The 25350-nt window shown below is 39.1% G+C and overlaps 2 protein-coding genes and 1 long non-coding RNA gene across 3 annotated transcripts; all 3 read right to left on the reverse strand.

Annotated features, from left to right (window-relative positions):
- Window positions 1–103: 103 nt before the first annotated feature.
- LOC136265240 (inter-alpha-trypsin inhibitor heavy chain H4-like) lies at window positions 104–13498 on the reverse strand. Its single transcript, XM_066060098.1, has 4 exons — window positions 13208–13498; window positions 13047–13157; window positions 9187–10748; window positions 104–288 (listed from the first exon to the last, which is right to left on the reverse strand). Exons 1-4 carry the CDS (start codon window positions 13423–13425, stop codon window positions 224–226), a joined length of 1956 nt encoding a protein of 651 aa, XP_065916170.1. The 5' UTR covers window positions 13426–13498; the 3' UTR covers window positions 104–223.
- Window positions 13499–15368: 1870 nt separating this feature from the next.
- LOC136265243 (protein Skeletor, isoforms B/C-like) lies at window positions 15369–22261 on the reverse strand. The gene is made up of 14 exons (XM_066060100.1): window positions 22088–22261; window positions 21917–22033; window positions 20056–20140; window positions 19329–19518; window positions 18470–18575; window positions 18283–18416; window positions 18088–18223; window positions 17908–18039; window positions 17155–17337; window positions 16916–17109; window positions 16019–16076; window positions 15792–15970; window positions 15588–15743; window positions 15369–15527 (listed from the first exon to the last, which is right to left on the reverse strand). Exons 1-14 carry the CDS (start codon window positions 22218–22220, stop codon window positions 15447–15449), a joined length of 1884 nt encoding a protein of 627 aa, XP_065916172.1. The 5' UTR covers window positions 22221–22261; the 3' UTR covers window positions 15369–15446.
- A 2081-nt stretch (window positions 22262–24342) lies between these two features.
- Window positions 24343–24933, reverse strand: LOC136265260 (uncharacterized). The gene is made up of 3 exons (XR_010705457.1): window positions 24845–24933; window positions 24594–24782; window positions 24343–24531 (listed from the first exon to the last, which is right to left on the reverse strand). It is a non-coding gene; the product is annotated as an uncharacterized lncRNA (long non-coding RNA).
- Window positions 24934–25350: the final 417 nt, after the last annotated feature.

Below are 25350 nucleotides of genomic sequence, written 5' to 3' on the forward strand. Positions count from 1 at the left end.
CACGCATGCAAACTACCAAATGTACTTGTTCCGTCCCTTTAGCTTGTTTTCCATAGAGACATGTGGGCTGTAGGAAGGGGTTAGACACTTAGACACCTGTTGATTTTATGGAATGCTCACAATCTTACAAACATACAGTATGTAAAGTACATATAGATACACCAATACACAGTGTGCAGTTCAACGTTGACTACTGTAACACAAGGGCAATACATGAAGTAGTTCAGATCATTACCATCACCACACCAGCAAGTAGCAGCAGTGGACCACTGAAGTATAAACCATCAGCTAGAGGCAGAAAGTGTAAGTGTAATAACATACTAAATCTCTAACTACACATTGCAAGAAAACTACATACATCACAAACAACAAGTTGCCACTCTATACACTACACACAATGGCACACTATTAAGTAAAAATCCACGTACTGTAAATGGCAAGGCTTGGCAGGACTAAAGGTTGGTGATTACTTGAAGAAAATTCACCAAACAATAAGCTAGTATTATGATAGATTTGCTAAGAACTATTTAATTGCATGACAAGTTGATTTGTCAAACTTCATCTTGCCAAAGTTTCATCATTTATGGTAGTTAGTTACATACACAAGTACAAGGAAAATTAGAAATTTAAATGGACTGGACTAATGGACTGGCATATTTTAACACTTGGATTCATTGAGTCGCACTAGCTAAAGGCCTTCAGCTTAAAAGCCAATAATATTATGAAGCCAATAATATTATGAAGCCAATAATATTATGAAGCCAATAATATTATGAAGCCAATAATATTATGAAGCCAATAATATTATGAAGCCAATAATATTATGAAGCTGCTTACTACTCTACAGTATCATACAGTACAATAGTACTGTATATTAGGGACATCGAAGGTGTGGGGGCGATCCATGATATAATATAACCCCAAAACCTGCCACGATTTTTCCTTACAACGACATGACAGTATTGGTTGGGTAAAACCAAGCCCAAAAGTGTCTTCAGATCGACCCGAAACGTTTCCGTCAAGTTGCTACAGAATTTTAAAAAAAATTTAGTCAATGGAATTTTCTACTGCCTGCCTACTTGCCTGACGCCTTCAGTCAAGCGTAGCGGAAAACTGGCTACAGCTACAGCCCTAATTCTTTCGCAGAAACGTTTCTAGATTGCTTAAGAAAAAACCTTTGCTGTATTGATAAACATACAATGGCTATTGTCTTACCTTTTATCCTTCTTTACTATGGCCATCAGTCAAGGTTCTACCGCTGAGTGTTAATAGACTACAGTACAGCTTCCATACCAGTGTATATTGCATCAAATTAAGTTTATTTAGTAACAATGTTAAACCGAGTCGGGTCATCCAGGTCCTGCTTGACAGATTATTCGGGTCTGACCCCACGTACTAAATTAAATGTGGACATGTTACCACACGTCATAGCGTAGCTCTGCTCCATTCGTGAGCCACGCCCACTTACGTAAATTACTGTCTGTAGACATATGGTAGCCACGCGCATGTAGATATGCACGAATCTACGTCCATTATTGTCTGCAGGCTTATGTAGAGCCACGCCCACTGATCAGTTATTATTGTACGAATCATAATCTAGTATAATAGTGCTGTGAGTAACTCAGCAGATCATGAGCTTGCAAAAAAACTTCACAAACAAGTATAAGAAAAAATTTGGAATTTTAAAATTAGATTAGAGACAGTGTATAATGCTGCAATAAAAAGTACTGAAACAAGCTGGATCGGAGTAGTACGTAATGTCCAAATACTGTAAAACAATAAGAAAAGAATATCCCTACTGTGCATTGAGTTCTTATATTTGTACTTATCGACACTGCAACACTATGACAAGGGTCAATCAATGATCAACTTTCAATGAAATCCTTGAATGATATACGTAGAGCAACTTTTGGGGATGCCATACAATATGTGATACTGGAGCAATCTATCTTCTTTTAATTGCCACACCACTAAGGAGTTCTTTCTGCCTGCTATAGCTACTTACATACACTAGATGGCCTATACTGTATTGGAGACTGAAGTTATTAGAATTGCATTGTAGACTTCCATTCTTTTAACACTAGTCAACTACAATATCACCATCATAGCCCTGCAACATTACTATATATACAAGGCGATAAGTGTTGTAGAGTAGTAGTGGAAGACAATTTCACTGCTCATATTCAGCATTTAGTGATGGACTAAAGGATTCCTACAGTAGTGCATAAAATACAACCATAACATGTGTGAAAATCAGAAGTATGTCAGCCCAGTAGCCATCCAGTCCAGTGTTCCAGTGAATTGTAGCACTCATTTAAAATTATTTGTTATTTGTTTTTACTGTGCATGCATAAATCACATGCAGATGACAGTAATTATAATTACTCAAAAATTATCTAGGGAAGGGTAGTTAGCTATATAGGGAGAGGGGGCACCTAGCTTTATCACAGAGGAGAAAAAAGAAAGTTTATAGGAGTCAACGTTAGCAAGAGTATATAATGGGGAGGGAGAGTATCGAACTACGCTATACGCTGTGAAAAATGAGCCCGTAAAGTCCTATGGCATCGTTCAAACGACTCGGTGATTTGTGTTGATTGGTGACTAATTATAAGCGCAGTGGGCGCACTTTGTATATGTGACTACTGAGTGAAAGAACGGTGTACTAGAGAAAAGTATGGCACATTACGCAGAGGAACTCGCCGTACAAAGAGAAAGACAGACACAGCTAACCTGGAAAGCAAACATCGAGGTTTCATCATGGTTGAGCGAGGTCGAGATTTCGATATTTCATCATGATAGAGATTTCATCATGGTCGCCATCCCATGCCTCGCCTCGAAAGTTGTACTAGTTAAAGTGACACGTCTAAATGGAATTTCAGCCATTGCGATTCTATACGGACCACCCGTTAAAACATTTAAGGTGTTAAATCTGAGCAATCAACAGCAGTCAGGTTTACTACAAGAAACAAAAGTATGCGGTTTACTTTACAGGCTCATTTTTCACAGCGTATAGCGTAGTTCAATACTCTCCCTCCCCATTATATACTCTTGACGTTAGTCATGTACCTTAATCATGAGTCATCAGGGGTAAAGTAACCTTTAGAGATATTGATAAAATCAATAACAATTTTATACATCATTACTGCATGGTTTAGCTCTCTCTTATCTAACCATATAGAAATTTTCAAATAAGCTATTAAAAAGTGAAGTGACCATTTCACTTCATTCTCAGCTCATTCCACCCATTACACGGTGTTACAAATGAAAATCAGTATACAAGAAATGACTGCAATCAATACAATCAGGAAGCCATAGACTTGCTACCCACAAATCAGCAGTGGTTGAGAAAGAACAGGAGAACAAAAGTAAGTCCATGATTAATGCATGGTAGCTGATGTAGTACATAGGTAGCTCCAGGATTTTTGATGACTGGTTTCTGATCAAGAGCATGGCTAGATTTTTGGTAAGACCAAACAAAAGGGTAATCGCCTGCTGAGAATAACTGCCCTCCACTAACTATATATTATTTTATCCCACTGAAGCCATGCATCAAAGTAAAAAACTGGGAGTATATGGTAGTTAAACCCCAGTGCATGGTCCAGTACATATATGGAAATCACACATTAAGTAAAAGAAGTACAAATTGAAGCCATACACACCATAAAATCTACAAGTTCAGCGGACGATATGACTAAAACACGGAACGGACTGGGAAAATGGACTAGCAAACGGACTGGGAAGAGCTTGCCTGAAAACATTTTTTGGCCATAAAAATTTACTGTATAGTTGCTAGAAAGAGTATAACACGCAACAATGACCTGAAACAAACTCTGAACTGCTCTGAACATGATGTCGAACTGTGCTCAAGCCGAGGGGTGTGACACTTTCGCAAAACTGTACGTGATTTGAAATCATTTTGTGATTTGAAACTTGATTTATGATTTGAAATTGGATTTGTGATTTGAAACTTGATTTGAAACGTCACGCATGATTGCCATAGTGTGATTTCTAAGGCTATTACTGGGTTCTGAAGGACATCAGTTCTTGATTAAGAACTAGTATTGTATCACTGTAAGCTTGTATTGTGTATAAATATATTTTCGAGACTAGTTTTCAAGCAGCATTAATTACTTGGGTGGGTGAATTGCTGGAGATTTGTGACTTGGAACTGAAGGGCATACGCGATTTGTAGAGGTGTCATACCCCTTGGCTCAAGCCGATATTAAGCCCTGCACTTAAAGATAGTCTGAAATTAAATTCATTTTGTGTTTAATTAAAAGCGCACTTTCGTTTCGCATGATTAAACAAGACAAGACACAAGCTTTAAGCCTGTTAAGACACTATGTTACTTGGAATTCATGGTCTGGTTAATTGCTGCAATTAGTTTGACGGCTGATCTTCAGTTTTACAGGTGACAGCTCGTGACAGGTAGGCTTTGTGGCAGAACCATGTTGTATTTAATCAGCTGGCAAGGCACTGGCTACTGCAAATACACTTGTGTTGTTGTTTTTTTTTGTTTAAGCTGCAGCTAACGGCAACTTCACTGTTACAGGCGCTCAGACTGGCGCTTTGTAAATTATCCCAGGGTTTAATGGCGGCTCGAGCACACGTTTAGAGGTTTGTTTAAGGCTCTAGAGAACTGAACAGTAACAGTACATTGATTGTAACTTAGGCCTTGTTTTAGTAGTAACCGTTTGTACTTAGGATATTGTTTTGCGCATGCGTGTAGTAGTGTATGATGCAACATATTAAGATGGCGGACATGTAGGCCGCATGGCGTGTTAGTAGTCACGGATTCATCGAACCCCGCTTTCCTATACATTTTGGCAAATGTTCCTTTGCAGTAGAGCTGTTGTTTTCTGTTATATTTTCTTGCAGTGTGCACCAATTGGCATAACTCGTTCCCACGATGACAGAGATCACACGCCTACAGAATTCCAGGAAGGCCTACAAAAGTCACGTTTCTAGAACCTTTAAGAAGGTGGAAGAACTGATGGCAATGGATGTTATTGATGAACTTCAACTATCGTCCCTAAAGTCTTCACAAGAGATTCTGAAGAAAAAGAAAGAGACGATCCATCAGTTAGATGCACAGATCCTTGAAGGCACAGACCCAGATAGTATATAGAAGACTTTATTCTGGAGATAGAGGAAACGCAAGATGTGATTTTTGAGAAAATAAATCAGATAGACACTTTCTTAAGGTTACGTCCCAAAGCTCCCCCTGTCGCGATGCCACCTTCGCACACTACATCATCACCGTCTACTTCATCACAGTCCACAACATCTCAGGGCGGTACTGAGTCTACTACTGTTCAGCCCCAATCACATGTCACGAACTCTGTAGCAGCTATCACTGAGTCGACAGCTAGCAGCCACAATCCCCAGTCTTCCACAGCCAAGTAACACAAGTTCAACAAACCCTTATCCTCAAGCATCCAGCAGGCTCCCCAAACTCACACTGCCAATATTCTCAGGTGACCCACTCTCTTGGCAGACGTTTTGGGACTCCTTTAGTGCAGCTGTGGATACCAGTCCTACACTTGGTGCAATCCAGAAATTTAGTTACCTGCGGGCTCAGCTCCAAGGAGACGCTGCTAGGACCATAGCTGGTCTTCCCCTTACAGACACCAATTACAGTTTCCCTGTTGAAAGAATGGTTTGGTCAACCTAACAAAATACAGAATGCACATATGCAGGCTCTCTTATAGCTTCCCGGCCCGACCAATGAGCTCTCCAGTCTAAGATTGTTCTATGATTCAGTTGAGACACACATTCGAGGTTTGTCGTCACTCGGGGTGTCAAAGGAGTCCTATGGAGCTCTTCTGGTGCCAATCATCTTAGCCAAATTGTCAGTACCAACCCGTAAGAACTTGGCTCGAGAGCACAGCAATCTGGATTGGTCCATTGATGATATACAAGCAGCAATCCTCAAGGAAATTAGAGTGATGGAGACAGGATTATATACCAGTCATGCACAATCAAGTACTTCTAAAGGCTCATATTCAACTGTGTCATTTTATGCTGGTATAAAAGGACCACGTATCAACCCATCTTAGAAGAAACCACTGTGTGTGTATTGTAAGGGTGACCACTCCCCCAGTGTATGCGATGTAGTTAATGATGTTCAAAAGCGACTAGAAATTGTTAAGAGGGGAAACCTGTGTTTCAATTGTTTGGGTAACCACAAGGTGTCACTTTGTAACTCCAAGTTTCGGTGTAGAAATTGTAAACACAAACACCACACTAGTCTGTGTAAACCTAGGCCTATCAGTGAAGATCCCAAACAGCATGATAAGAGAGACAGTGAGGCATTTGCATCACCACAGAGCAATATACCAACACAAATCAGCATGACCATGGCTCCAGTATCAATACAGTTCACTTTCCAAGAAGTGCCCACCCACTACCAATACTATTAGTCTGCTGAAAACAGCCATAGCTCCCATTAGTGCTGAAGGCTTACGAATTCAGGGCAATATCTTATTCGATGATGGCTCACAACGTCCCTTAATTATTACAAAAGAGGTAGCCACTAAGCTCAACTTGAAGCCCAATAATAGTGAACACATAGCTGTTGCACCCTTTGGTGCAGAATACACATCAGCCCAGCGTCTATCAGTAGCCTGTGTGTTTGTTGAGACTAAGTCAGGAGAAAGGTATACCAATCACCGTCCTCATTGTTCCATTTATTGCTGCACCACTTCAGAACTCTATGCGTGCTTCTGTCAGTACCTTTCAACATCTACAGGGACTAAAATTGGCTCACCCCATTACCAATGAAGAGAATTTTCAGGTATCCATGTTAATTGGGACAGATTTCTACTGGAGATTCATTGAAGACAACATTGTAAGAGGGGACAGTCCAACAGCTCAACAATCTAAGTTAGGTTACCTCCTGTCTGGTCCCATACACCAAGCAACACTACAGCGTACCACAGCTAACGCCTTTCACATTGCCGTGATGAACCTATCTATTGAAGATCCTAATCCACAGCAATTTTGGTCCTTGGAAGAAACTGGTACGGTTCAACACACTACACAGGGTGTGGATAGAGATTTTCTCTACCAATATCAAACAAATAATATCAGCCAAGCTAAGGATGGTACATACACTGCCAGATTTCCTTGGAAATCGGACCATCCCCATCTCCCATCGAACTTTGCAGTGTGTGAAAAACGTACACGAAACCTAGTTTCAAGACTGATGGAAACTCCCTCTCTCTTACACCTGTACAATGACATCATTTCAGACCAGGAGAAAAGAGGCTTCATAGAGAGACTATCATCCGATCATCAATCCAAACAGGCTCACTACCTCCCTCATCACCCTGTCAAAAAGGACTCGGTAACTACACCTATACGGATAGTTTTTGATGGTAGTTGCCGACAAGGGAAGGGGTCAGCAAGCCTTAATGATTGTTTACTTGTAGGTCCTCCGTTTTTGAATGACCTATGCTCCATTTTATTTAGATTCCGAGTACCCACCTTTGCGTTTGCTACAGATATAGAAAAAGGGTTTCTTCATGTGAAGCTACACAAGGCAGATACGGATTTTACATGCTTCCTGTGGCTTTCTGACATTACCAATCCAGCAGGTGAACTGGCAACATACTGTTTTAAGGTTGTTCCCTTCGGAACCACAAGCTCGCTCTTTATGCTCAATGCCACCCTCGATCTACATCTCAGCAAGTTTTCCTCTCCAGTGGCTAGAATTACGTCCTTACCCCATGAGCACGAGGAGAATGTAGATGATCCAGATTACATGGGTGCTCCAGCCATGAGGAAACAGGTTGACAGACATTCTAAGATTCTCGATCATTTCCAATCAAGGTGGAAAAGAGAGTACATCACCTCCCTGAGGGAATTCTATAAGGCATCTGGACACAACAAATGCAAGCAGTTGATCAAGAAAGGAGATGTCGTTTTGATACACAATGACAAACCTCGACTGAAATGGAAACTAGCAGTCATAGAAGAACTTCTTCCTGGAAATGATGGACTTGTCAGAGCAGCGAACGTACGGACCGACAATTTTGTCACATCAAGGCCCATATCTAGACTCTACCCACTAGAAGTATCTACAACTCCAAGTATGCAAGTAGAGAAAGATAGCAACAGTGTACCCGCCTCCAGCAAAGAACGTCCCAAGAGAAAGGCTGCTGGAAGGGCTAGATCCCAGATATCAGAGTGGACAAGAGATTTACGCCGCCCCCCAGAGGATGTAGAGAACTGAACAGTAACAGTACATTGTATAAGCTGATTGTAACTTAGGCCTTGTTTTAGTAGTAACTGTTTGTACTTAGGATATTGTTTTGCGCATGCGTGTAGTAGTGTATGACGCAATGTATTAAGATGGCGGACATGTAGGCCACATGAGTCACAGATTCATCGAACCCCGCTTTCCTATACAAAGGCTGTTGTTATGTGTTATATTCTTTGTAGCAACGATTTAGTGAGTTTCTACGACAAAAAAAAACGTTTTCAGGGAAGTTCCTTCCAGTCCGTTTGTGAATCCGTTTTCCCAGTCTGTTCCGTGTTTTAATCATGTCCAAGTTCAGCAAAATTTGAAGCCATACACACTATAAAACTACATAAGCCACACACAACTGACATGCTTATTAACACATTCTTTTTGAACTTGACTACTTCAAAGTGTGGGATAGAAGCTAGTTAAACCCCACCTGCACTCGTAGGATATCTAGTTATCAACACCTCGGCTTCGCCTGGGTTATAATGGTTATAACAACGATATCCTACTCATGGTGGGGTTTAACTATAACTTAATACCACTGATAAAGTACATAATATAAAATCCTTATTTATAGCTACATAGCTTGCTACTCTGCCTCATGAACACTGTGAGTACTTTATTAGAGTGATTGACTGCTCTATTAGAGTATTTCGATCTGAGCGTGACCGGTTTCCGGAAACCTCAGAAACCCCCTGTAGTAGGCAAAAAGGCATGTCTCGGACCTAAACAACATTGAACAATGAAAAAAGCAGGTACGGTAGCATTATAACCATAGTCAAATAGTGCTTAGCTAAAATTCAGTCAAATAAAAATAATAAACACTTGTTAAGGGACATTTGAGCTTTGATAATACCAATACTGGTTTTTGGATGAAATAATTGTGAATTCTTACATGATCCCTACTAAGACAAATACACTATCTACTTATTTACCTCCACCTGCACCATCTCCATTAGCGTCAGTAGGAATGCCTCCTTTACCATCAGTAGGAAAGCCTCCATTATTGTTAGGCCGAAAACCAGGGGAACAAGAGGGACAGCCGCCATTATAATAATTATAACCATCGTACTCCTCAGTATTATCATTGTTGTTATTATTGGTGTTCCCATCTGTGGTCATGTTGGACATCTCCTCTACAACAATCAGTGATGTTAATTCTGTAACAAAATTGTAGTCTAGTGATAATTGTAATGCTTCCTGTTCAATTAATGAACTGTTCTGTTCATTGATCTCTGCCACTCTTTTCTCATTCAGCAAGTCCTTAATTTTCAGGTATGCTCTCAGTCGTTCTGTGGATGGTAGACTGCCAGCAATTGTCGTATTAGCTACAGTGGATACTGTACTCTCGTAAGTCACTGTATCATCGATGCCTCGTCCTGTAACCTGTACTGTGATGGTCTCTGGACTGGACTCACTGAACTTTCCTGACACTACAATCTCCGATCCAGAGAACAGGAATGGGAATTCAAGAGACGTCACTTCTTCTACGCTACCAACTGGAAAGGTCACCACCACTTCTGCTAAAGCTGGAGTAGATATCTCTCTAAGGAATCCAGTGAGTTCTTCTCCAGCATTGTCACTCTCAGCAATCCTCTTTGCCAGTCCACAGTTTAAAAGAGCTAAGTCTTGTAAGAACTCAAAATCAGCATCAAATCCAAAAGAAATACAATTCACACAAATACCAGTATCAGCAGTAGCCTCAATAGCACGATCAATGATTACTTCGGTATTAGTTATTCCTGAAGTAGGTTGTCCGTCAGTCAGTAATACTAACAGCTTTACATAAGACTCTTGTACACTTCTCTTCAGTATTGATACACCAATTTGTAGGCCTGAATGTATATCTGTTCCACCACCAGCTGCAAGACCATTAGCAAACTGAATTGCTCCAGTTCGGAAGCTTCCGACACGGACTAGGTTAGTCATCCATTGATTGATCTGACTTGAAAATGTCACTATTGCAACGTAATCATCATCATGCAGTTGGTGTAGTAAAGAAACGAGGGATTCGCGAGCTTGTTCAATCTTCCTACCACCCATTGAACCAGACACATCAATTACCAACACTAAATTAATCCTCAGTGTATTGGTCACTACTGGTGAGAAGAACTGTGCAAAATATCCTCCATTGACAGCAAAGTTCCCTGCCCCATCCATCGGATGTACTACATCATAATCACAGCTCATCATCAATGACACTCCATCACTACCAGCTGCTCTCTGTGTGTCTACTGAAGCTGAATATCGACAAACTATCTCCTTGCTAGACACTACATCAAGACTGGCAAAACCTGATGTGGAATAGTTGCTGAATCCTTCAGGTTCTTTAACGCGGATACTAGCTGATAAATTATCAACAATATTACCAGGATTAATGGTGAGGGTCTTATGATACAAAGATTGTTCACGATAGATCAACTCTTCATAATCTACTGTGAATGTTGAGGTAGCATTAGCTGCCGTGTTCATGTAAACTCTGAATAAATCCTTCCTTCTACAAGAATGCAAAAAACACAAAAATTAGAACTCACAATTAACACTATACACATATGATTAAAGGAGCTCAAAAGAGCTGCTTTCCAGCTCAAAAGTAACAATATAGTAGAGCAGCTAAGCAACAAATATTGATGAAATCGTTCACTTTGTGATAAAAGCACCAAATTTTCTGTGGAAGTTGAGTAAGGTATACTAAATCATTTGAGATACAGTGCCACATCAACCTCATTGCCTTAGGGCATGTTTTGAACTTTAAAGCTGAGTTATAAGCCTATTTCTAGCAGGCCATGAAACCATACAAGTACATTCAGAACCTTCATTTTTGCACATGAAAGTATTTCAAATTTACAGATGCAATCAAAAAATCTTCAAAATGTGGTAAAATAAACTGTTTTTATATACTTTTAATGGAGTCAATAATTTAGTGTTAAAAGTACAGGCACAATCCAATAGAAATAATACATTGTACATCTATGGCTTCGTATACCATGACCCTCCGTGCTTTTTAACATGGCAAGCTAATGACCTGGATGGACACCTCCTTTGATCAACTTTTGGATATGACCATCCCTTGCTCGTCTATGCAGATACAATTTTAGTATATTTCCTATGGAACACTTTTACAGCTTCCACTCCTATGGCACACTTTTATGGCTTCTACAATACATTTTATATTGATTTTACTTGTCGGGTTCTTTGAGCGTGATATGATTGGTAATTTTAATGGCATTGTATCTAATATGAAATAGCATGAATTAAACAAAAGTTGTAGCTATCAAGTTTGGTGCTTTTATCAAAAAGTGAACGATTTTTTCACTTAGCCGCTCTACTACACAAAATGACACAAAACAAAACAAAGATTACAAACAAACAAACAAACAAACAAAATAAACAACAATAACAGTTATAACACAGCACTAACAATACAGTATTTTAAACGATGTCTCAAAATTTGATAGGCGATCAATGCCACTCAAATTGGGGGTAAGCTGTTTCAACTAAGTACTCCACAATAGTAAAAACTATTCTTCCCAATTGATGAAAGGATTTGTGGTGCATATAAACAATACTTGTTTCATCCATGACGTCCTGTAAATGCTTCAGGAGATACAAACCAGTCTCTTAAATATCCTGGACAAAGATGGTGCAAAACTTTAAACACTTGCACAGCTGTATGGAAATGACATCTCTCTGATGTTGTTACTTTGATGAACATACATATAACCACACAAGTTGTAACCACATACATGACAATGCAGACTTTTATTGGGAGCGTAAAGGCAAATGTTTTATAATTCAGAAGGTTCTATCGACGATGTTTGATTAGTGGCTCTGAAATTACAACCGTTTACAATTAGAGTATCAACTGTCAGGAAAATCTACTATTGAATTACACGCTTTGACATTTTCTGACACACAAGCTAGCTGACTCCAGGCTGAATTAAATAAGCCAAACATCTTGCACAACCCAAACAATGCTCAGAGTAGTACAAGAAGCTTGGGGTATCACCAGCAATCACTGTCAGGGGCACACTCTTAGAGAAATAACTCCAGTCATCAGTACTTTACCAGAATATTTAGCCAATAAATCAGATGGTCAATATCTTGTATCCCCCATCTGCTCATACAATTACAGCTACCCTTATGAACCATGTCAGTTGGTTAACCCATTATTCAGACCCTCATGTACAAGGTGTACAGTACTTGCAGTATTAACTCAGGACAGCTGGTCACTGTACATGCTGCAGTAATTCATTCCAGACCACTTGTAAGTTTTCACATGCATAATGATATTTGGTCTTGTACACAGAGCAGTATAAGGAATGGTCTACTTGATATGTTGTATGCTAGTATTGTTAGCTATAGGAAATGGTATTGTGAGTTGCTAGCAGCAGCTATAACAGTAGCAGTTGAAGAGAGATTACCGCACACAGAATACAGGCTTTCTGGAAGGACAGAAATGTCAGGAACTGGCAAGCAATAATGATCATAACCAAAAAGTGTAGGAATGAAAACTTAATTATTCGCTCTGTAAACTAGGCACTTTTAACCCATATAAACTTAATTATAAAATAACAATGCAGGTGGGTGGATTTTAGATGGCTTATACATAACTCAGAATGAGGGAGTAACTTATAATTATTTGATCTGGATTTTTGACTAGGCATGTTTTTATACAGCAATGGGTTCTAAATTTTGTTGATGTGGCAAGATACACCATAGCACAGACTAGACAGGAATGAGTGCCCAACTTTATGTGACTTTACCAAATCAAGAGAGCTGGGATTATGCTTACATTTGTTGAACTAATCCAACATTTTCTCCACTTGCTGATCTATTCCTGAACTCCACCAATGCTTCTAGTTTCTCTTTAGCTATTCCATAAAAACTCCTCTCCCCAATTTGCCTAAATATCACCAAACAATAATGTGGTCTATAAACACAAATGGGACTCACATAGAGAAGGCAGAAATAAACGCGGTGTCTGGTAACTGAAGATCAAACTGTAGTTGTCGTGACTCGTTGAGGTCGTTCCTAACTACACTCGTGATACGAGTCCGACCATACCTCGCCACGACTTCAGCCTCGTAGTGAAACTCCAGATACCTCACGCCATCCTCTCCACCACAAATAGTGCAGAATAACAACAGCAACAATCCAAGACTTGTAATCATACCGATCTTGTCGACATGAATACCTCAGTTTTGTAAACCCGGATACGCCTCTCTCCGTAAAATAATATCCGTGTGCGTCTTTCCAATTCCGTTTCACATTGTACTTATGTGCCATTTATACGCAGCATAAACGTGCACAGGAAATTGAAAAGAACCAGTACCTATAGCATAGATTATATTCGTCAGTACAATACATCTGATTATAGTACGTACGCCCTGACTGGTTAAATGCAGATCAAGAATAGAGCAGTCAGTCAAATACTCTAATAGAACAGTCACTGCATGATGCAACCTACTGCTGATATACCGTTCTATGACAATTTTACTTTAGGCTCATGACTGAACTGCTCACACTTGTTACTGATCTCTACAATTCTTGATCAATGAAGACCACTTAGAAAGCAGGATGTATATTACTGTGATTAGATATTTGTGCATAAAACTATTTACTCTACATCAAAAATTTTAGTCTTGAAATATATAAAATATCTTTACCTTCTTGGGGGCACTCCAGAGCCAGATTTCTCAACTCTCAAGATATCATTCTCACCTTGAAACTCAAGGTTTTAAGCCTAGTCTCAAGCTCTCAAGTACAAGGTCGTGATCAAGTACTTTTTAGTCTGATAAACTGTTAAAATCACTCTCAAATTCAATTTCAAAAGATCTAGTTTTTGAAATTTTCTGGGGAGAGGGGGAATGCCCCCAGATCCCCCTAATTTGGCATGTTTTGCATGCTAATGTGCTTTGCACACTAAGGCACAGCATGTCATCTCCTGAAAAGGTTATAGCTACATCCCATCCCCCACCACAAGAAGTTGCTTCCTCTGCATTAGACTCAAGGTTAAAACTAATTCCAAGTTGAGAGGTTTTAGCGGATCTCTGCTCCATATACCTTCTACCCTGGTGCACCCCTCCATATACCTTCTACCCTGGTGCACCCCTCCATATACCTTCTACCCTGGTGCACCCCTCCATATACCTTCTACCCTGGTGCACCCCTCCATATACCTTCTACCCTGGTGCAACCCTCCATATACCTTCTACCCTGGTGCAACCCTCCATATACCTTCTACCCTGGTGCAACCCTCCATATACCTTCTACCCTGGTGCAACCCTCCATATACCTTCTACCCTGGTGCACCCCTCCATATACCTTCTACCCTGGTGCACCCCTCCATATACCTTCTACCCTGGTGCAACCCTCCATATACCTTCTACCCTGGTGCACCCCTCCATATACCTTCTACCCTGGTGCAACCCTCCATATACCTTCTACCCTGGTGCAACCCTCCATATACCTTCTACCCTGGTGCACCCCTCCATATACCTTCTACCCTGGTGCACCCCTCCATATACCTTCTACCCTGGTGCACCCCTCCATATACCTTCTACCCTGGTGCAACCCTCCATATACCTTCTACCCTGGTGCAACCCTCCATATACCTTCTACCCTGGTGCAACCCTCCATATACCTTCTACCCTGGTGCAACCCTCCATATACCTTCTACCCTGGTGCACCCCTCCATATACCTTCTACCCTGGTGCACCCCTCCATATACCTTCTACCCTGGTGCACCCCTCCATATACCTTCTACCCTGGTGCAACCCTCCATATACCTTCTACCCTGGTGCACCCCTCCATATACCTTCTACCCTGGTGCACCCCTCCATATACCTTCTACCCTGGTGCAACCCTCCATATACCTTCTACCCTGGTGCACCCCTCCATATACCTTCTACCCTGGTGCACCCCTCCATATACCTTCTACCCTGGTGCACCCCTCCATATACCTTCTACCCTGGTGCAACCCTCCAGCCAAACTCTGGATCCATCCATCCCTGGCTAGGTACAAGTTTAATAATTGCAACTAACTGAGCCATGTATTCAGGAGACCTAACCTTGTCAAGTACGTACCACACCACAGCAATTATTTCAACCGAACTACAGCCGGACTACTCAGTATCAAACTACAAGATGGCAGGTACATCATAGCAGCTAAAAGAAAATCTTGTTACATTGTCTATAGGTGAATTACTGCAAATAAGGACAGGATTGTTATTGTCAAAAGTAGCCATACTCCCATCATCTGTGATGACGTCACCTACAAACAACAACAAAATTATTAATAAAGACTGTGTAGCAATTACTAGTATATACTCACTAAACTCCCACCAGACATGGTAGTGTTTCTGTCTGTGTTGTTTCCCATTCCAGGATCTGTTGTATTTCCCATTCCAGGGTCAGTGGTATTTCCCATTCCAGAGTCAGTTCCATTCATCACTTCAATACTCCATCCCAAGTGAAAGTGGTTGGCACACTACACACACATGATCACTAGTGATTAATATGATAATGTGTTGATAACCTGATAATAGACTAGATCAGGAGTGTTATCATCTGGGGTCCATGTTAATATGGCTGCTTCACTCTCATCTCCCTCACAAGACACATTCAAAGTGTTCAGATAATCCTCTAGTCTACTATTACAACTAGTAGCCACATCACCAGATGATGAGGTCTCCACATGTTGACAGTGTCTACCAGCTAACATGTAGTGTGTATATGATGTAATGTGATCATGTGATCCCTTACCAGCTAGTGGAGTGTTAGTGTCCACATCAAAACCAGCATACACCACTTCATTCCTCGTCTACACAACGTAAATGATGTCAAAGGACTACATAGCACTTCGTTGTAAAATATAAGTACAACAATTGATTGCTAGCTAGATCAGTATACAGCAAGTGGAAGGAAGATTATAACTTTAGTATGGATCATTACAATAAAAATGCTCAACGGAGATCATGTAAATTAATTTTTTTTATATAACCAACAAGTGTAGGGATTTTAAGGGATCAAAAAAATTAGGAGATCACTTGGACCTGAAGATATACAGTGTTGGGAGTAACGTGTTACAGCGTTACATAAGTAACGTGTTATGTAATATTATTACTTTTGTGGTAACTAAGTAATATAACGAAATACGCTATAAAAACGGGTAATATAACTCAAGCTACTTTACTTACTAATGTAACGCGTTACCTAAGTAATATAGTTACTGTAACTAGTCTAATATTACATAATATTATTACTACAAGTAACGAAGTTACTAATCTCGTTAGTAATCCACTGAGTAACGCCTAGCCACAACGAAGTAATGAAGCCTACTGAATGAAGTTTATTTACCAGCTTCTTACTTATAACCAAGATTTGTACATTGCCCAACAACGCAATCATGTCATGTGATAAGGTGGTAGTTTCACATGTAACAGCTTAAGGCTGTGGACACAAAGTAATATAATATGTAATATTATTATAGTTACTTTATTTTATGGGTAATATGTAACTGTAACTAAATAGTTCTGTTGCAAGTAATTATGTAATATGTAACTAGTTACTTTTAAAAAGTAACTGTCCCAACACTGAAGATATACTAGTCCCTACGATGTGTTTTCTGTAGTAGTTGTATGTTATCATGTTAACACTTACTGCTCTTTGTTCAGGGGTATCCAGTAATATTCCTCCATCAATAGAATTAGTGATATAGAAGGGATGATAGTTGGGTCCATCATTAACATCATCACCAGCTTCGACAATGAATGTGTACGTCACATTACGTCTAACCCTCAACACTGGGGCTAACATGCCATCAACAAATAATGCAATTCCCCAACCAGATTGACCTACAGGCAAACAATAACATACAATACAAACATGTAATAACTAACCAGTGATGTATTCATATCCCCTCAGGCCGCCAGATGGACCAATCCTGACTCTGAATGTTGTAGGTTCCATTGCTGTGATTCTCTGGCCAGTCCAGCCACAAATTTCTTCCACTACACACACTGGAGTCCCCACACACGCTAAGTTTCCAGGTGGAGTGGTATTAAAATTAAGCTTATAATTAGCTGAGTGAGTACAAAGAAAATATAATACCCCCAATAATAGTAATAGTACATGATCAGTGTTGGGAGTAACGCGTTACTTAATATGTAACACTTTACATAATATTATTACTTTTGTGGTAACTAAGTAATATAACGAAATACGCTATAAAAACAGGTAATATAACTCAAGTTACTTTACTTACAAATGTAACGCGTTACCTAAGTAATATAGTTACTGTAACGAGTCTAATATTACATAATATTATTACTACAAGTAATGAAAGTTACTAATCTCGTTAGTAATCCACTGAGTAACGCCTAGCCACAACGAAGTAATGAATCCTACTGAATGAAGCTTATTCACCAGCTTCTTACTTATAACTAACATTGCCCAACAACACATCATGTCACATGAGAAAGTGGTAGTTTCACACATGACAACACAATATAATATGTAATATTATTATAGTTACTTTATTTTTTGGGTAATATGTAACTGTAACTAAATAGTTTTGTTGCAAGTAATATGTAATATGTAACTAGTTACTTTTAAAAAGTAACTGTCCCAACACTGTACAATGTAACACTCACCTCCATTACGAGGATACTCAGTATGGAACAAGGCAAGGTCTCCCAATCCCTCCTCATTAGCACGTGGTCCATATGCCCACACTATAAACTGTGACTGATTAGCTAGTATTGGTCTGTCGTAACGAATATCACCTGTTTAACAAATACAATTATACACTAACAATAACACACTTAACTCACCAGTGGTAAGACGTCTGCTATACTGGACACATGTTTGTCTGTTCATTACTTCTCCAGTGATATTAAATATGTCCTGACTACCTCCTCCATTGCCTGTTATCATATTATCTGGACACACTCCACTACCACCACGACACTGTAAGAAGATATTCCTCTAACACTGACTAATAAGCCGATTTTGATCAAGTTCTTTACCTGTTGTCTACTGGTGAGGTAGTAATCTACAGCATTAGCTACTCCATCTAGTCCTATCCAAGCCACCACCACATCAGCTCCCACCATAAATGTCCTTGTGTCATCTCCACTAATACCAAATGCCATGTACTGGTCTATTGACAACACTTAATAGTCACCAGATCATAACAAGATAGTAACCACTCACCTGAATCAATACAACTACACAGTTCAAATGTTCCAATGTCACTATCAGCATCAACCGTCCATGACACTTGAAAATTTGTAGTTAGTTCAACACAGTATTGTAGTGACTGTGATGAAGAAGACACACAGTACAGAATGTCCAGAATTATCTTACGAATACATTTTTGCTGAACTGCATAAAATATTTTGCATTTACAGCATTTGTAGCTGTCTCAACAAAAACCCAACTTGTTCACACAAACATGTGCTTTGTTTTGAAAATTTTTTCGTAAAACTACACACACAACAAAGAAAAATACACAAATTTTTATCGAGCCATTACTCAAAGAAAGAAAACTATACACCATCTTATTCGCCTGCGCATGGAGAGTTTGCAAATCTTTGTTTTGTTTCTGTAGCACAAATGGTATGCATGTCATGTGCATTTGTTTACAATATGGTAAATATAAACAAGATTGTCATCAATTCTTCAACTAAACCGCCTTCATACCCATATGTGTAAGTAACTACAGGACTGACTCTATATACCTTGGTTGATCATGGGTGAACATTTTAAGCCAAATTCCAGCGTTGTATATAGACTAATGCAAACGGAACTTATGGCTGTGAATGTAAGCTCCTGTAGTTTACTTCCAGTATAGTCACTGTACAAATTAATTTTCTTGCTGTCCAGTGCTATAGCTACTCACCACAAAAGGCTGAAACTTTTGGTGATCCATTCCTTGGACACTGTAGATAATGTTCAGAAAAAAAAATGGAAGTTGGTATGAACAAGTCGGTTTTTTGCTGAGATGGTCATATTTATTATTATACAGTTTTGTAGCTATTTAATTATATTCAGTCAGTAGTTATCAACTTACAACAGGAGTAGTAAACATTAATCCTTGTTGGATGTTAATACTTGTGAAGAATGCTTCAAATAGTTCACACCAAATTGTGAAGGTGCCAATATCATCTATAGTTAGTCCGGTGTCTCCACCTCTCTGGTCCCGTAATGACACAGTGATGTTAGCACCAGTGTATCTCACGTTGATCCTGCCATTTGAGCTCCTGTGGTAAGACAATGTCATTTGTAGACAAAGTTAGCCTGAGCATTACACAAAATTTCAACAACTTCTAAAAAAACCAGCCAGCCATATCTTTAATGGTCACCCCTATTACTGGCCACTCTCAATTTTTCTAGCTTAGCAGGAGGCCACCCCAATGAGGATGTGTGATATTGACATCATCTTAAATCTTTAAACTCAACTAGGGGAAATGAATGCAACCTTGCACATATGAGGACGGAGAGTTAAATAAATTTAGATCTTTAAAATCCATTATTTTATCCTGATGTTCATAATTTTTTAATCTTGAACAATAAACTGTATATACTACAGTATGTGATGTAATGTAAAATCCAAAAGCTACAGCAAATATTGCTGTCAGACCTTCAGTGCTAAAGTCATAATAATAATAAACACTCCATTGGAGGATCTCTAGAACTGTAGGACTAGCTTAAAGTGTTTACAATTAGTTTTATATCATTTTATGCACTGTTCCTGGAACCTCCATTACCTACATTAGTACAGTAATCTTCACACTTACTGGTCTCTCCAGTTAATTTTAACCCCACCACCACCTTGATCTTCACTAACTGTTGTTCCTCTCTGAAAAATGTAAATATAAACAGCTACAAAGAAACAAAGTACAACATGATAACTCAGAGCCACACCATAACTCTGAATGTGTTTGTACATGTCAGCCTATCTTACTAGTTGGTACTATGAAATTACATCTTGCAGCAAATAAACGTATTGGTAATGGAGGTTCGTATTGGTATTCATGGGAGTGACAAGATGTGTAATGAATTATGTAATGTATAGAAGCATATGGAGTGTCACACTGAGTCACTACAACGATGGAAAGGTCACAGAAAGGACTGGTAGTTAATAAACAAAGTGAAGTAGTTGTAACACTACTTGCATCGTCATGTATTGATTTTGTTAAATTACAAGCACTACATATTGTTGTCCAAGTATACAATATATTTGCTAAAGAATAACACACATCCTGTGTAACAAGGTGCTATAAGGAAACAATACCAACCACAGCCCAAGATGGTAGTTGTAACATGTGAAGACAGTTATAATGATAAAGGAGGGAGTAGCTACTCTTTTGATGTCATGTTAGCAGCATGGCTAATTGATAAGCCATCAATTGTGGACAGGTTAACAGCTAGAATGTTGGATAGTCTCACTGTACGGGTTACACCACAGCAGCCATGCATTGTCACAATTGAACAGTTAGTTTATTTTTGTCAGGGCTGGCACTCAACAGAGCATTCAGAACAATACTTATATAATGTAAACACAAAATTTACATAATGCCAATGACTTCATAATGAAACATCCTCACAGTTTGGACATGGAGGTCTAAAAGGGTCGATATATCCTATACCTGTCATGGTACTCTGATCATCGTTATTTACTTTCTGTTGGAATAGATGATGATGGGATAAATGAAACAAATTGTATGGTGTCACCAAACAATTTAGCAAATACGAAAAGGTAGTTGCAATAGATCAAAGCAAAACTATAGCTAGAAATAGACAAATTCCATAATAAGGCTTTATAGCATATAGAAATATCCGTTGGCCCTAGCAACCTGAATTTCCCAATATTTTTAGGTGATAATGTCTAAAGTAACTTCTCCAAATTTTGGAAGGATAGCATGTATATGTGATAAGATATAACATTTTGAAATTTGTGGTTTTTCCATACATTTCTATGTGAGAGGGCTACAGTTGCCCCTTCTGGGAAATCACAAAAATGAGGTATTTCAACGTATTCAAAGACCAAAAATTCAAAAGTACACATATCTCAATTTTACATAATTTGTTGATGTGAATGAACAATAATCTCTCCAAGTTATAAATGGATAGTGTATATAGGTCATAAGATATGACATTTTTTAAATTCCATGATTTGTGTGATTACCGAGAAGGGGCAACTGCTGCCCCTCTCATTGACAATGTATGGGAAAATTGCAACTTTAAAATGTCATATCTCATGACTTATATATGCTATCCTTTTAAAACTTGGAGAGGTGACTTAAAACATTGACACCTACAAATAATGTAAAATTTAGGTTGCTAGGGGCAACAGTTGATTTTTTCATTATTATGAAATTTGTCCATTGCAGTTAGTTGGAGGACAAGTAAAGTCCATTAATGTCAGTAATAACATTGATTTTCAGTGCCGGAGCCCTGCACGCAAACAACACGTACAAAAATACACTACATAATTAAATCATTATATAATCTCTTAAATAACGACAAGCTGGTTGAATCAGTTACAACTGGTCACTACTTATTCCATGACCTTTATCAAGGCTGATAATCCGGCAATGTGTGTAGCCTTATGTAGCTATGCCCTATGAAGGGCGTGGCGGCGTGGTATTAACTTACTAGGTCCTAGGCCATCATATTCAAAATTTCTGATAAAGAACGTGGTCTCGTCCAGTGCAAACAGCGTCCCACGCACCCCGTGTTGTAAGGTAGGGAGCCTGCCGATCTCTGCCGCACCTGTGAAACACAACAATGGTCGGACTATAGTAGATGGGCGTGTCGTTCACTCACCTTCAGTCTCGCTGCAAATACTGAATGCAGACAGTAGTACCAACACTAGTTGGACCAAACGCATCATTCTCGAGCTCCTTAGTATCAACCTCTCCTCTGCTTTCCTGAGACTGACTGGTTCAGTTGTGATCATGTCACGTGTGCGATCACGTGTAGTGTGATGTTTGAGACCATTTTTGTATCATGTACTCATATATAGCAGGGGTAGTTCCTTTCTCCTATATTCATAGTACACAATACATTAGCTTCACCCATACAAGTTGAATATGCGTCACTCCGTGTCACTATAGCAGTATACTGTACGTACATCAGTGTACAGTGAACTGAAGATTTTTTCAAGACACTCTTGCGTTGCCAGTATGCTGAGCTCACCCAACCTACCCATATTAATAAATAAAGAGAGCTAAACAGTCTAAACTTATAATGATGTAGCTATTAAATTGTTAATAGCTAGTGTACCATGATTCACAATTAAGGAAAGCCTCAAGATACTAGAAACTCAACATTGACCCATATAAAAATTTTCCCCATGATTGAACCCCTTCCTTCATATAGCTATTATTTTTGCAATAGCTTATTATAATAAGCAGTGTTTTATAGCTAATCATTTGTGATTTTTGAACAGTAAAAACAAATAGCAATAGTTACTATAAGTTGATAGTTACAATTAGCAATGATATTAGGATCAGCCACACCTCCATGATGCGAGATGACTACAATGACACAAATCAGATCTGTACAATGTTAGCAGCTATAGTGATAATTCAGAGGAGATACAACACACGTTAAGCGCTATCAATAAGAATTTATGTAAAATTAATTGCCATAATATTATTTTAACTTCTAAACTGATGCTTAATCTAACTGTACACAATTACAACATCATTATGGAGACCTTGAATACAATTTCCATTATTACTCTCTTCCATTGTTTGCCCTCCATTTCGTGTGGTAAGCTCTTATTAATATCAAACCACTGGGGTTTAGCGGGGTTCACTGCACCATTAAATTATACATAAAAGCTTTCGGTTGGCACCTAGTTTTAAATGAAACCCTCCTAAAGTTGATTTTTAATTGCTCTGTACAAATTCTATGAGCTCACATGAGTGTGTCGTACCTCCTCTGGTGATACTTACAGTACTGTTCCTCCACTGTCCATGTCCCAATTAGTAGCCACATTACCAGATGATGAGGTCTCCACATGTTGACAGTGTCTACCAGCTAACATGTAGTGTGTATATGATGTAATGTGATCATGTGATCCCTTACCAGCTAGTGGAGTGTTAGTGTCCTTATCAAAATCAGCGTAGACCACTTCATTCTTTCTTTGTAGACACACACACACATATAGCTATACATATTCACATCACCTTACTGTACAATACTAATGTAAGGGTGTTACTAGTTGGCCTAGTGTATGATGTTGTGCAGTAATGAGCTTCATGGAATTATTATAAGCTAAGTGGAGCCTTGTGCACTATTGCTGTACATTAGAGCTGCTTGTTAATATTTCAGTGTTTTTGTTTCTAAGTGTATATAGTGTGCAGTTAGCCATGTATACCATATTTTAATAAATTAAAACTCAGCAAATTACTATATTTTATGCAAAAAAGCTACATATAAGTGCCCCTGGGGTGAAGCTCAAGTAGTACTAGGTAAAGCTATAATACCAAGTGCATGGAAACACACAGCATAACTATAAGCTTAGAGACACATATAGATAATTTCCCCACTAAAGTATAGGATTGGAACCATGAATCGACTGATACAAATAGAATGACTTACAATCAAAACATTATAACTACAAACATGCATAGCATGGATTCCGGCATTCTGCATGCCCAAGTGATGAAGTTCTATATTTTTTAACCAAAGTATAAGGTCATACTCAGTTTTGCATTTAATAGAATGTCTTAGAAACTCCGTAAATGAAGTCCTTTAACATGGATATTACAGTTAGAGTTTGGTGACTGTTCTATTAGAGTATTTACCTGACTGCTCTATTAGAGTATATCCATCTTTTCAAAAAGTTTCCAAGAGGGCCCAGTAAATCCTTCCAGTGCAAGCTTTATCAATCGTTGTGCTGTGCCATACACTATTACTAACTCATTTTGATGCACTGCATGTATTAAATGGAGCGTTAGAGTCCTGCTGTAAACCCAGAAGCCTGAGTCTGATTATTACAGGGGGGTTCCTGAACCCCCCGGAACTCCCCCTCCCTACTCCTCTGGTTATCATGTTAACACTTACTGTTCTTTGTTCAGGAGTATCCAGTAATATTCCTCCATCAATAGAATTAGTGATATAGAAGGGATGATAGTTGGGTCCATCATTAACATCATCACCAGCTTCAACAATGAACGTGTATGTTACACCACGTCTAACCCTCAACACTGGTATTAGTGTGTTATCAATGTAGTAAGCTATTCCCCAGCCTGACAGACCTACAGGATAACCAGCACAGATTATAACTTATACTAGCTACAATATTAAGCATGTATATTACCAGTGATGAACTCATATCCTCTAGGGCCACCTGATGGGCCTATCCTCACTCTGAAGATAGTGCCGGGAATCATTTGCTGCTATAGCTTTGCCAGTCCATCCACAAATCTGCACTTCTTCAGAACACTGTAGAGGTGCTGAACACTGCAGTGTACCTTGTGGTGCAGCTCCGAAATTGAGTTCTATATTTCTGTAAAAGTTTGTTTGACCATGCAAGAGTGTAACATTGAATGAGTCTGTATCTCCACTTACCTCCATTACGAGGATACTCAGTATGGAACACTGGAAAGGTTCCCCAGTCACTCCTCATTAGCACGTGGTCCATATGCCCACACTATAAACTGTGACTGATTAGCTAGTATTGGTCTGTCGTAACGGCTATCTTCTAAAGTGTCCAACCAATTGCAAGTAAACACTAACAATAGCACATAAAACTCACCAGTGGTAAGAATTCTACTATACTGGATACATGTTCATCCATTAGATACTTGTCCAGTAATACTAACTATGTCCTGACTACCTCCTCCATTGCCAGTTATCAAGTCATCTGGGCACACTCCACTACCACCACGATACTGTAAGGAACAGCCACACATGAGGATATTCATCAGTCCTTTGGGTATGTCAATGTGGCTGAAGAAGACTTCAAATCATTGACACCAGATGGTGAAAGTACCAATATCATTGACAGTCAATCTACTGTCTTCACGATCAGGTCTATCATCCAATGACATGGTGATGTCTTGATCAGTGTATCT

The sequence above is a fragment of the Dysidea avara genome, chromosome 8, assembly GCF_963678975.1.
Source record: "Dysidea avara chromosome 8, odDysAvar1.4, whole genome shotgun sequence".
NCBI lineage: Eukaryota > Metazoa > Porifera > Demospongiae > Dictyoceratida > Dysideidae > Dysidea > Dysidea avara.

What these genes read in the sequence shown, in the direction of transcription:
- LOC136265240 (XM_066060098.1), bottom strand. Translation starts at nt 13,425, where the DNA reads ATGATTACAAGTCTTGGATTGTTGCTGTTGTTATTCTGCACTATTTGT. An exon ending in TTTATTTCTGCCTTCTCTAT is followed by an intron (nt 13,158 to 13,207) that starts GTGAGTCCCATT and finishes GGTGATATTTAG; the next exon opens with GCAAATTGGGGAGAGGAGTT. An exon ending in GTTGGATTAGTTCAACAAAT is followed by an intron (nt 10,749 to 13,046) that starts GTAAGCATAATC and finishes GCATTCTTGTAG; the next exon opens with AAGGAAGGATTTATTCAGAG.
- LOC136265243 (XM_066060100.1), bottom strand. Translation starts at nt 22,220, where the DNA reads ATGATCACAACTGAACCAGTCAGTCTCAGGAAAGCAGAGGAGAGGTTG. An exon ending in TATTTGCAGCGAGACTGAAG is followed by an intron (nt 22,034 to 22,087) that starts GTGAGTGAACGA and finishes TGTGTTTCACAG; the next exon opens with GTGCGGCAGAGATCGGCAGG. An exon ending in GTGTAGTTGTATTGATTCAG is followed by an intron (nt 18,417 to 18,469) that starts GTGAGTGGTTAC and finishes TGTTGTCAATAG; the next exon opens with ACCAGTACATGGCATTTGGT.